We start from the raw sequence: 13559 nt of genomic DNA on the forward strand, positions 1-13559 counted from the left end.
CTAATGAAATGTATTAAACGGCGATTGCATAATTTACTTACAAAAGTTGACACCGAAGAACTACGGCCCGGCTGAAATTTCGGGACAAACTGTGGTAACAAAAATGGCTTCTGAGCACAGTTTGATGGTTTGATAGACTTGTGAAGATTCTCAAGTCTTATTCTATATTTTTAGCCAGAAATTTGGGGTTTGTTTCTCCTGTCAGAGTTGTGAATTGTGTTCTCACTATTCAAGTGACAATGCCGCTTCGGTTTCTTCTCAGGTAAGTCAGTGTACACGTAGACAACCGCTGGAAAATACACACAGCTGTGTGGTGGTTGGTACATTCATGGAGGAATAAATTAGATTCCTCCATGGTACATTACTCTGTGAAGTATCACTATGGATAATCTTCCGTATGGCGCCACCACCTTTTCATTCGATATGAAATAATATAGTAGGCCTATGTAATTTACCTCAATGAGATCCCTTTTTTTTCAAGTTTTGTAAAAATAAGTGAAAAAGTGGTGGCGCTGTACGGAAAGTTTTTCAAATCATCTATCCAATTTTTTAACAATCACTTACACTTCATGGTGTGTTGAAATTTTTAAAGTTTGGTTTTACGTTGCAAGAGACAGTCCGCCATTAACAGTGCTTCTGCATGCACGACATTGGAGCAACGTCATATGTTTTCACTCCTTTCATTGGTTGGTATTTTATTGAATACTCAGAAGTTAGTATAGCGTGCAAAATAAATCAAAAATGTTATTCAATTACTACTTCACAAATTTCATTACATTTTTGTCCTAAGGCATTATGCCATGGCTGCTATAATTTGTCTTGTCCTACACTTTTATTTATTGCACCACTGGTCACGGCGTCTTGCACAGCACATCATCCCAGTTCAGCTCTTACCAGCTGCAAAGGGATTACTCATTCAAGTATCAAGTCAAGTAATAGAATCCACAGATATCATAAGGCATGAAAGTGAAACAGCCCACCCTCCTTGAAGCACACACACTTCATAACAATCCGTTTTCTTCCCCCATTTCAGACCAGTAATGTTTGGTTTCAGGAGATAAAAACCAATCTATGATATTTTCTCTTTAATGTAGACTTAAAGTCACCTGGAAATAGAATTTGTTTTCTGTCAAACATAAGAGTAATATGCTTACGAACAATAAAACAATTTTTTTAGTAATTGTTTGTCACGATTTATATGGATAAAAAATATATAAAGTTGTTTGGGGGGCTGACTCTGCCTACCCCTTTTGTGACGTCAATCGAGGCAGACTTTGCCTGCAATGCGTATAGTAAACACACGTGCAAAGTACATGTACGTCCAAGTCGTGAGTTGGTACTTTTCAAAAAGTGTTTTCTGCATTCAGCAGCAACACATCTTTCAAACATAAGAGTAATATGCTTACGAACAATAAAACAATTTTTTTAGTAATTGTTTGTCACGATTTATATGGATAAAAAATATATAAAGTTGTTTGGGGGCTGACTCCGCCTACCCCTTTTGTGACGTCAATCGAGGCAGACTTTGCCTGCAATGCGTACAGTAAACACACGTGCAAAGTACATGTACGTTCAAGTCGTGAGTTGGTACATTTCAAAAAGTGTTTTTCTGCATTCAGCAGCAATACACCTGGTCGGCATTGCCGGAAAAAAACTTGGTCCGTACATGTACTTTGCAATTGTGTTTACTCTACGCATTACAGGCAAAGTCTGCCTCGATTGACGTCTCGAACAGCGCCCTCTCGGGTCGGGGTCTACTCTTAAATTTGTAAATAACATAAGAACTGATTTTTTAAAACCTTAGTTAACTGTTTATTCACATTCCACTCATCAAAACACATATATTAGTGACAAAAGCTTTATTTTGAAAAAATACCACTTCCAGGTGACTTTAATATTTATTTATCAGAATTTATTACAGTATGCAGTTAGGCCTAATCAAAAAACTTTTTTGGTTGTCATTTTCACTTAAAATATTTAAATTTTTTACCCATATTGGCACACCATAGAATCCCAAATAGTAACCACCTCGCGTGATCCATCTAGTGACTAAAGCAGAATGAAACTCAATCTAGCAGATAGTAATTTTGTTTTGAAATTTTGAGGTTGGATGATGTTTCTTTGACTCATTTGAATATTGGCATAATAATGCACTAGTGATTTTGTACCAAAAACCAATCATTTTATAAATGTTTGAGCATAACCAACGACAGGAAACTTTATTCTCAGCATGATTAAGCCTAATGAAAATACAGACCGTGATTAAACTGCATAGCTTCTGTCACCGGTGCAGCTTGCACAATCTCGCGGGGTTGGGGTTCGAAAACATATGAGGGTCGATAACGTATGACGCTACGATATCTTAATTGTGACACCTGTGTTGTTAAATTTATCTTTTACAATTTCTTCTGTTTTTCGTTTCAGGTACCTTGCTAACAATGAGCAACTTATAGAAAAGGTATGAAATATTACAATCATTATCACTGCATCAGACTATATTCTTAAAATAATTAAATCATATGTTTTTGTCAGAGTTCGCAGTGTAACTTGTAAGTAGAGCTAAGAGAGTACTCCTACTCTAGCACTATGAGGTTCATTCCGCTATTGTCTCTGTAGCGGAACAAACCTCATAGCTCTAGGAGTATGTATGTAGGGAGGTAGTTGAGATAACGTAACCCTCCTCCTGACGGGGGAGAGGAGGGTTACGATATCGGGAGTTTGCAGTGTAACTTGTATTGTAAGTAGAACCAAGAGAGTACTCCTACTCTAGCACTATGAGGTTCATTCCGCTATCGTCTCTGGAGCAGAACAAACCTCATAGCTCGAGGAATATGTATGTAGGGAGGTAGTTGAGATAACGTAACCCTCCTGATGGCGGGGAAGAGGGTTACGTTATCGCAACTAGTAGGTAGAGAGGATTGTCAGTCATGAACAAGCCGATTTAAATGAGCTGGGTTTAGTTAGTTTGTGGTGCCAAAATCCTAGGCTTTATTGCCATGTGTGCTTGTGTACTTGAAACAGTTTTCAGTCTTCGCTTCTGCTAGGTGTGCATGTACCGAGTATAAACATGGAGGAATAATTTCTCCTCTTATTGTATAAAAAGTAATATGACTGAGCTGTAGTCTAGTAGTAATGTTGTTGCGATAACGTAACCCCCCCCCCCCCCCCCCCCCCCCCCAGGCCTAAAGCTAAGCTTCACTGGAAGTTGTGAAAGCTTAGTATGTCTGATGACAGAGATATAAATGTTGTACAACTCCTTAAAGACACTGGACACTATTGGTAATTGTCAAAGACTAGTCTTCACACTTCAACTTGGTGTATCTCAACTTATACATAAAATAACAAACCTTTGAAAATTTGAGCTCAATCAGTCGTGGAAGTTACGAGATAATAATAAAAGAAAAAAAAACACTCTTGTTACAGGAAGTTGTGTGCTTTCTGAGGTCTTGAAATCAAAATCGTGGAAAATTACTTCTTTCTCAAAAACTACATTACTTCAGAGGGAGCCCTTTCTCACAGTCTATCCATTAGCTACAGCTCCCCATTATTTGTTACCAAGTAAGGTTTTATGCTAATAGTTATTTTGAGCAATTACCCATAGTGTCCACTGCCTTTAAGGGGCTCATAATGTGCACTATAAAATAACCCAATATTCTTCCCCCTTTCTGTTTCAGCTTGCAGAATCTCGCATCATGAGACGGCTGGCTCAGATGACGGCATACTCTATCAACAAAGCACAAGCCTTAAGTGAGTCCCATTACTACAATGTATATCTTGCCAATTATTTCCTAAGACCCTCGTTCATTCACACTCACAGGGGAGGATCAGGACTGTGGAGATCGAGAAACAACTCAATGTTGTTTTCCATTTGCTTTGTGAACTAACATGGTTGCATTTTGTGGAGTTAAAAGATTGTTTTCTATTTAATGGCAGACTCTGTCAATATACAGAGTGAAAGAAGAGCCACACAATCAGAAAGTGTAGATCATTAATATTAGTTTATTTCGGGTGGTGTACCCGGACTGTGTTGGTTCTCCATAGGGTTATGTTCTGCATTGATGTCTAAAGCTCTGACGTCTCTAGTTCGGTGTCTTTCTTCAAAACATCTAGTAGGTCTACCACATTAAATTTCCTGCTTCCATGTTAGGGTTCCCACCAGTGAATGGGTTTTGATCATTATATTCTACTTTTAAAACATCTTTCTAAACATATTTATTTCATGACTATAACACACACTTTTGTTTAGACCAAAGTGCCTAATTCGAAGGCAACAAGTTCCTATGATGAAGAAACCTGCCTATTAGTCTGCCGTTCATGCAACAGTCATAGTGCGAGTATACACATACAACGATCGTAGGTAGCGCAAGGCAGCTCTTGCCACTGACTCACACACACCTATTGGGATCGAGGTTGACAGGGGTTGCCCTGAACTTTTTTTTCAACTGGCCAGCAGGACCAGTTGGCTTGATTTTTCACTGGTCCGCCAGGTTTTTGACTGGTCCGTCAAATTTTTTATATGTTTTTTTAACTAAAAAAATACTGTTGTATACCAACTGCTCGATTTTTAATCGCCGCTATTTCAAAATTCAACATGAATTGCAACGTCAACTTAACTGCACTGGAAGCCATACTTTATTTATGTGTACCAAGTTATTGTGTTCGTAAGGGGGCTCACTAATTTGAGAGTATTTTTTCTTTAAAAAAAGTAATAACAATAATCTTATTAAAATTAATTTAATAACAGGTCAAATTATTTGTGAGAGCAAGTTGGAAAATTTAACATGATCTTTATTTAGGTAATTTTTTAGTCTACGGTTATGGTAAGCACTGGACATCAAAGTATTCCTAAGTACGAAGAACATTTGTATGAATTTGTTTTCATTGTTTTACTTAACAAAAAAACCACTTTAAAACCGACTGTTAAAAATATTAACTTTTTATGTATTGCCTTCAAATCTACAGTGGGGAGGGTTTACGTGCGATCACTTAAGTTAATTTATCATGTAAAAACATTGCCTGTTTGTACTTTTAATAAGTATTCATCAACATAATACATCGTACGTACCGATAACCGAAGTTCCCAAAATCTTCCCACTTTCGTCCAGAAAAAAACCCAACAAAATGTAGACATCAAAATAGTTGCAACATCCATGGAGAAGCATACGATTTTTACGGTAGTTTTTTAATTATGTGTATGGAATGGTCGGTGCCGGCGTCTGTTTTGTGAAGAAAAAATTCATTTAAAAGCAGCAAAAACAACTGCGCCTTTGTTAAACCATGGAGGTTTTGCATTCGAGAACCCAAGTCTTTCTTGAAATTTGAACCCGCAAAAAAAACCCCAAGCAACCGCGCATTATATTTGACCAATAAAACCATGGAGCCAAACTAGATCGCCGACCGATCTCCCGCAAAAAAAAAACAAGCCCCAAATAACCAAAAAAAATAAGCAAAATCAGGACGGAAGAATCATACTAATCCCAATTAAATACTCCTTTTTGCAGTATCCTAACTTTGTAATTTTTATTCAATGAAGCCTCACTGTCTCGCTCGTTTTTCGTAAACACGCTAGACTCTTTTTCCCACACGGAAATCTGCTCCGTTGACGACGACCTTGCTGCTGCTGACAGAATGCGTTTTGCTTGTGGTCTTTTGTCAAGGCGATTGAAGCTAGTTTTGTAAGCTATCGCGTACTTTCACCAATAGAGGGCGTCTATTCTCACGCTATCGAATATTCTGAAACGCCCTCTAGCGTTCAATGTTTCTTACACTTTTTGGCACACGTGAACTAATACGAAGACTACAAGCATTTGCGTTGCATGATGGGATTTTGCGCTGTGTGTACATGTGTATGCGTTATCGTGGGAAGTTTGCCAGCGTTCAGCGGCACTTCGGGTGATTTTTTTTACGTTTTATCCAAACCTTGAGTGAATGTTTTTACGTTTTATTCGAGCCTAAAAATATTTAAATAATAGTCATAGTTCTGTAGTACCGCTGCCGATATTTTTGACTGGTCAGCAGGACCAGTTGGCAAGGTGTTTCAGCTGGTCCGCCGCGATTTCTACTGGCATTTGGCCAGCGGACCAGCGTTAAGGTCGAACCCTGAACGGTTGAGTGTACTGTCCCCGTAGCTACACCGCGCTGTAACTACACCACGCTTAACAATTACCGTCTTGACTTCAAGACTACCAAGAAACCTGATTCTAAAACCCTTTTGGACTAATTTATTGGAAAACTGATTTTGATTTCAGGCCATGAAGCAATTGAGAAGGCATCAGAATCAGAAGTCCTCAAGAAGATGGCCGATGGTTCGACGGATCAGAACGATAAAGCTGCATCTTCCTTCTCCAGAACTTTTGCCAGGGAACTCCGGGATGGAATGAAGGACATTGAGAAAGAGATCAAAAAGAAACAGTTCAAAGAATGATCATCGGCGGAAACGAATCATATTTATATGCAATGAGATTTTGTACATAAAACCTACAGAGGAATGATGAAAGGATTGTTTACCTGAACTACATTGTTGGATCATGGAGGAAGGACGAGAAGGAGCTCGAACGACCAGCAAAACTGCAGAGTAACAAAAGAATACTCTGAAAATGCCCCTGTCTGGCCAGTGGAAACAGATAGGAGACCTCCAGCTGGGCAGCCGATTAACGAGTAGGATTAAATCTCTTTGTACAGAACGTGCGGTACCGCCACTCTGCACCGTTGCCTTCGTGTAAAGTTGAATCATTGGAGACAAGAATTGTGAATATTATACACGTTTTCAATACCGTTTGTGGTGTTTCACTGAAACATCATGACATATTTTTACATTTTTTGTGACTTTCCGGTCACTAGCGGTGGTTCAAAGTTTGGGTATTAGCACACGAGGGTGGTTGGTATTCAATTGTGTTTTTCGATTTGGTGAGCACAAATGTACACAATTTTATGTTTTTCTGTATTATATCCATACGACATACGACACCATAGTTGAGTGAAGAACCAAGTGCGCACGCGCAAACTCACATACGTCAGGTCGCCGATTGTCTGTGTAAGGTATGTGGGTGATTACGAGATGCCGTTAAACGGTTGCGGTACCACAGGTTCGACTTTTGAAGTCCCTTTGTTTGAGCTCCTTCTCTTTCTTCCTCCAAGGTTGGATGGAGTATTTTTGTAAACCAGAAAACTGGAGAATGTGCAGTTTGCAAACATAGTATGCACTTTGCATTCTTAAAAGCAGGCCATACGTCAGGTCGCCAATTGTCTGTGTAAGGTATGTGGGTGATTACGAGATGACGTTAAACGGTTGCGGTACCACAGGTTCGACTTTTGCAAATATAGTATGCACTTTGCATTCTTAAAAGCAGGCCTGATACTTCACAGAGGCAATGAAGCGATTGCCTTCATGCCCCATGGTGCCCTTGAAATGCAACAGTAAAGTTTATCATTTCCTCATAGGGTGCTCTTTACCAAGGAGAAAATGCCTTGGTGCCCTTGCCCTTTCAAAAATGAAGCATACAGTGCAGGTCTGCAAAGGTGAAGGTTTAGACCGTGTGAACTTTGTTTACAATAAGTTTGACCTTGTGTATTCTTTGAGTATTCTGGGTGGCAAGATACTACACTGGTGGTCATAAGGGAAAGTTGAAATTTCGTGTCCTTATTTTCACATAAATCCAAGAGTTATTAAAGTAAAAGCTGGACAAGTTTTGAGATGTGCCCCCTCTCATCATATCAACAGTTGATAAGAATAAGACAGTGCACTGATAAAATATGAGATTTTATGTTTTCTTCCATTAGGCTGTGTACAAATCGTGCCTGCAGGAAGTCCAGGCTCTGTGGCTCTTTTCAAAACATGTGATGTCACAGGTCACATCGTCTATAGACAAATCCGGTCGCACACCGGGCGCACAGGTGTTGAGCACCGCGCGCCATTTGTTGCGGTGTCTTCTGTGTATAGACTGTGCACAAAAAGACACCGCAATTGTATGAAAAAAAATCAATAGAGGGCGCTACCAATTTTGTTTCGTCGGATTGGTCTATAGGTTTAGTAATCACTCTTAATTAATGGCAATGAAACTTACTTGGTACAGCAGTACAGTAAAAATAATTTTGAGAATGATTTCACTTTGAAGTAATGTGGTTGTGGAAAAAGATATAAGTTTTTATCCCCAAAATGTTTAATCTGAGAAGCTCTACTGGTAATTACCAATATAGGAAATTTGTGTGCTCCAATTATGGATTATTGGACAAAAACGCGACTACCTTTTGAAATGAAAGTTTCACAGGCTAGATTCATTGTATATATCTATATTTATGTATGATTAAAACAATCAAACGGTTAACAAAATCAAAGGTCTACATTCCCTTTAATTTTTCATTTGAAAATGTTTATAATAATTCAGTATTTTTTTTTTTAGCGCCCTGTTAATTTTGAAGGGGGAAGGCAGGTGTAAACTCGAGGTGGAAAAGAACTGTTTAATGTCCTTTTGCACTGCTGAAAAAGCCTCAACTCCCCACTATGATAGAGTCGCACTGGTCTTGTCTCAAGACCCTCCTGTCATTGATATACCCCAAGCCATCGCCACAAGAGGGTGCTTTCATACCCCAGGAGAGTCTTGGGGGCCCTTTTCGAATCTTGAACTCGTTTACACTTTAAATTTCCGCAATCGACAGCATGTCCTGCTTATTTTTCTTGGACGCATGCGCAAACACGCAGTGCATTTATCCTCGCGTATGCGAGGCTGCACTGCACAGGAAGGAAGGAAGGAAGTTTCAGGCTCTGTTCCTCGTCTAAGGCCTTGACAAAGCACGCGCAATTGTACGCGCAATTGTAAAAACAACCGCTAGTAGCCTGAGCCAAGTCTCATCAGTAGGTGAGTTTACATTGAATAACTTGGGTCATTCAACTAAATGGATGAGCAGTTCATCTGCCTGGAACAATCAGAAGCTCTACTGGTGTGTGCATGATCCAAGAAATAAAAAGTGTAAACTGTCAAATGAAAAGAATGTTTCATTCTAACCTTTTTTCTTGGAGCTTCCTTGTAATGATTTGCTTAATATTTACGTATATGGTGAACATTATTTGTATTTTCTATTGGTTAGTGTCATTTGTTGTGGTCATTGCCATCCGTTTGAATGAATACATGGAGATAACAGGTGTTAGTTGTCAGATGAAAAGGATGTTTTGTTCTAGTCTCTTTCTTTAATGGAGCTTTCCCCGCAATGATTTGCATACATCATGGATTGAATGTCATTGGTCTTTCCAAGGAGGTTGGTGACAATTCTTGTCTTCATTGTAATGATATTTGTTGAGATGCAATGGTAATTATTGTATCATTTTTAGTGCAAGGAAATCCGACCGGATACATGTAATGCTAGTGTCTGAAAAAGGGCAGGCCGTTAGAAGAAAAAAATCACACACAATAGTAAGCATCTCTTTTTGAATGTGAGCTTCAATAGCTTATAATACCTATACAGGGTTTATACAGGGTTGACTACTAAAAACAAAATAAGGGGTGTTTATGTGTACGGGGTTCACCTCACTAAATAAGGAGAGAGAGCGCAGAGAATCGTCATCAATAATGTTTTGTAGGCCCTCAAAAATGTTCTGTAGTTTGACAGATTTGAGTATCAAACGATCACATCGCAAACTTCCGTAGGTCTACTCCACGAGCGCGCGTGTATCAGTCAGCCGTGACGGCAAAACAGCCAGGAGGAGCGGGTGTTTAAATTGTGTATTTTCCGCGTACACCACCATCAGCGAATAAAATGAAGCATTTATTAATGTTCAATTCGCATGATGATATTTATCGACATTTTGAGACGGCTAGCTCTGTGTAAAACTACAGGAGTGCGTTTTGGCGACCCCAACCAAAAACTTTTTCTGACGTCATAACCAAAACGGTAACCGAGCTCCCAACTCGGTTATCGTTCAGTCTGAACAGCAGAACCCACGACCAACAACCGAAACAGTTTTTGGTTGGGGTCGCCAAAACGCACTTCAGTCATCTCTCACCTACGTCACAGACAAAAACTTTGCAATCCTGTCTGTGAAATTAGAAGCTCAAACAGCACCCTCCCCATTACTCGTTACCAAGAAGGTTTTATGCCAATAATTATTTTGAGTAATTACCAACAGTGTCCACTGCCTTTAAGTCCAACCTCTGCTAAACACTCATGGATATGATTTTTCCAGAATATAAATTTATTTTAACGATTTTCGCCTTAAAGTCGATTTGTAAACAATACTGAATTTACAATTGATGTTTTTTATAACTGTAGAATATAATGTTTATAACTTATAACCATTTTCTGTTTAGCTGATATAAAAAGCTATTCATAAATACCTGAGACAGTTTCGCTATTCCTATTGGAGGAGAGCGCGTCACGTGGGTGTGTATAAACCTTTGTTTAGAACTAGTAAAAAGTGTGTGGTGGTAATGTTTTTCAGTCTTCAATAACTGTTTTGGGTATTCGCGACACATCGTTTATCAATAATAATGGAAATGAAGTCCCTCAGGGTCTCAACGAGAGCCATCCTATCGTCCGCAGTGAAATTATCACTGCGTTTGCCTTTTATCAGCCATGGCTGTAGAGTATCGAAGTAACGACCTGATGAAGATTTCTCTATACTGAGGCATATCATACATGTTCATCACGTTGCGCAATCCTCGTATCCTCTATCTACATTACAATGTATTTAACAATAGGGACCACGGTCAATAAGTTTAGACTGTCCTAGTTACACAAGTATAACTAAGCAATTATTTGAGATATTTCATAAGACTTGTTTAATTCAGGTGTTTAGGTAGACGCGTGTAACTTGGATTTATCCATGTCTATAATACACTAGTATAAAGATAAACGGCTTTCGTAGGCACAATTCGAGGCAGAGGCCGCCCTTAGCTGCGCTGGATAGACAACGTCACAAAGTGGAGTGGAAGAAGCGTCAAAGAACTGAGACGAGAAGCGATTGAAAGACACCAGGTGATGGCGGCAACTCCAGGAGTGCGCCACCATTACAACCTGAGGACGAGGCGGCCACGGACGCAAGTCTATGCCGAATGATGATGATGATGTAGTTACATCCCTTAAAGGCACACGTTGCCTTGGATTGGACGAGTTGGTCTATAAAAAGCGTTTGAAACCGTTTGTTATGAAATGCATATGGTAAGAAAGATGTTTTAAAAGCCAAATAAAATGATCCACACAAGTAGTACTCACAAATGCACGGTTTTCCTTTTACGTCGCGAACTAACATGGTCGGCCATTTATGGGAGTCAAAAATTTGACTCCCAAAAATGGCCAACCGTGTTAGTCGACGAGGTAAAATAGAAAACCACGCAATTTCGAGGCACACTTGTGTAGATCATTGTATTCTACTTTTACAACATCTTTCTACCCATATGCATTTTATAACAAACGGTTACAGAACGCTTTTCAAAGACCAACCCGACCGATCCAAGGCAACGTGTTCCTTTAATGTTTGTAAACGCCCTCACGCGCGGAAAAAATACGGGGCATTACATTTTTCCTAATTTGATTTCGAGAACTCAAGTTTTGAACTTGAGGTCTCGAAATCAAGCATCAGAAAGCACACAAATCCGTGTGACGGGGGTGTTTTTTCTTTCATTTTTATCTCGCAACTTCAACGACCAATTGAGCCCAAATTTTCACAGGTTTGTTATTTTATGCATATATTGAGATACACCAACTGTGAAGACTGGTCTTAAACAATTACCAATAGTGTCCACTGTCTTCAATGAGCAAAAAAGTGCTAAAAACTAAGCGAACAAGTTTGAAAGTTCTTCGGCGGCCATTCATAGGTCATGTAGGAATGTTAATCTCAGTATAAGAATTGGACATTAAGTAGCATTAAAAATGTTGTGCCATTGCTCATCAACACCCCGAATGGAACGGGGGTCCAGCCTCCGATCGCCCCGGTATAGTAGCACCTTCCGTTGAACCGCAAGAGCCCGGGTTGACGCTCCGGACAAAGTATAACATTGTTTGCGATTATTTTTGCCATACTTCTTTTTAATACTCTTCCTATTAAGATTTGTTTCTATGGTTACAGGTTTGTTGGGAGACGGCGTTACATTTTTACGTTTGGGTCCATTTTAATAACACCACCTTCCTATGTATGACTTTATTATAGTCTGTCCTTTAGATTATAGGTCTAGACCTAAACAGAAACATGGTAACTTTGGCTCTGGCTTCGGTTCCAAATTAAATCTGGTCAGGGCTTATGAAGCCACTATGCAGACAACGCTGGTTTTAAGAAGCATCCACTGTAAGTCAGAGTCTGCAAAAGCCGTTTTTCGAAAAGACCCGCCGACTGTCGAAAGTAGATTGAGCCCTCTCAATTCTATGGGTGCGTTCGTTTAGCTTCCCTGGGTCGAGCCCGGTGTGTGGCGGGTTTTTTTTTTCCAGGACGAACGTGTGCAGATAATTACCCACGTTCGTCCTGGAAAAAAAAACACCACACACCGGGGTCGACCCAGGGAAGCTAAACGAACGCACCCAATGGTTGTAGGCAATAGTAAACAGGGTACCCGTCCAAGTGATCTCATTTATGGAAAGCATGACATGCCCCATATAGGGGCAGAGGGTACCCCCCCCCCCCACCAACCAATCCCCATTTTACCAGCACACTATTGTCCTCTTGTACATAAGTACCCACCCCCCCCCCTCCATCAATTATCTAAGGAATTCCTGATATTCCAAGCGCACATTGAAGGCACGATAAATGGGCACCAATGCTGGAAGTCGCCGTTGACTATAATTATGTACGATTGGTATTAATGTATTATGTGTTATTTTAGTCCTCAACTATTGTAAACTGTTTTTAGAATTTTAAAGAAGTGAAGAGACACGAGGCTGGCTGTCAGTTTTTAGAGTTAACAACAGACCGATTGCGTCACATGACCTACGTGTATAGTGAGTATTGGATGTAAACAAACACGGCGCACTGCAAATTCAGAACTAACTGGGGAGGAAAGTGTGTGTTTCTAAGTGAAAACCACATCTAGAATTGTAGCGCGTCTTGCGAGAGAGATAGATAGAATTTGATTTTCCCAATCTCAGTTTTATTCCCGTCTTCATTGAAACAAATTCTTTAAGTGAATCACAGCAAATGTTGGAACACCCAGTTGAGATCAGATACCAGTCCTACCAGTATGCGTGATAAATAATAACAACATACAGTAATAAATAAATATATAAATATATAAAAAAAATTAAATTTGGTTTTTACCCATACACCGATGTGTGTTAGCACTGTTTACTCAGTACTTTCCCGAGTCCTGTGCAAAAAAATATAACAGCCATGTTAATCGGGTGGGATTCGAACCCAGGACCCCTGCTATTCTAGAGCAGTGTCTTACCAACTAGACTACCGAGGTTACCCGAACTAAGTCAAGAAATTTAGTAATACAACTTATTTAATCTGGTGAAAAAATATAAAAGGTTACGCTCCGGAAGTGTCAGGCATTCAGGCGCCGGTTCAGTTAATGGCACACACTGGCCCCTCCCCATTGCCATATAGAACCCTTCTGGATTTGCATCCGACCCAGAGC

The 13559-nt window shown here is 39.7% G+C and overlaps 1 protein-coding gene across 1 annotated transcript; it reads left to right on the forward strand.

Annotated features, from left to right (window-relative positions):
- The first annotated feature begins 44 nt into the window (after positions 1–44).
- On the forward strand, positions 45–9125 carry LOC139937785 (protein NCBP2AS2 homolog). Its single transcript, XM_071933092.1, has 4 exons — positions 45–262; positions 2425–2458; positions 3675–3747; positions 6249–9125. Exons 1-4 carry the CDS (start codon positions 240–242, stop codon positions 6422–6424), a joined length of 306 nt encoding a protein of 101 aa, XP_071789193.1. The 5' UTR covers positions 45–239; the 3' UTR covers positions 6425–9125.
- Positions 9126–13559: the final 4434 nt, after the last annotated feature.

Source organism: Asterias amurensis, chromosome 5, assembly GCF_032118995.1.
Source record: "Asterias amurensis chromosome 5, ASM3211899v1".
Classification (NCBI taxonomy): Eukaryota; Metazoa; Echinodermata; class Asteroidea; order Forcipulatida; family Asteriidae; genus Asterias; species Asterias amurensis.

What these genes read in the sequence shown, in the direction of transcription:
- LOC139937785 (XM_071933092.1), top strand. Translation starts at nt 240, where the DNA reads ATGCCGCTTCGGTTTCTTCTCAG. An exon ending in CCGCTTCGGTTTCTTCTCAG is followed by an intron (nt 263 to 2,424) that starts GTAAGTCAGTGT and finishes TTTTCGTTTCAG; the next exon opens with GTACCTTGCTAACAATGAGC. An exon ending in CAACAAAGCACAAGCCTTAA is followed by an intron (nt 3,748 to 6,248) that starts GTGAGTCCCATT and finishes TTTTGATTTCAG; the next exon opens with GCCATGAAGCAATTGAGAAG.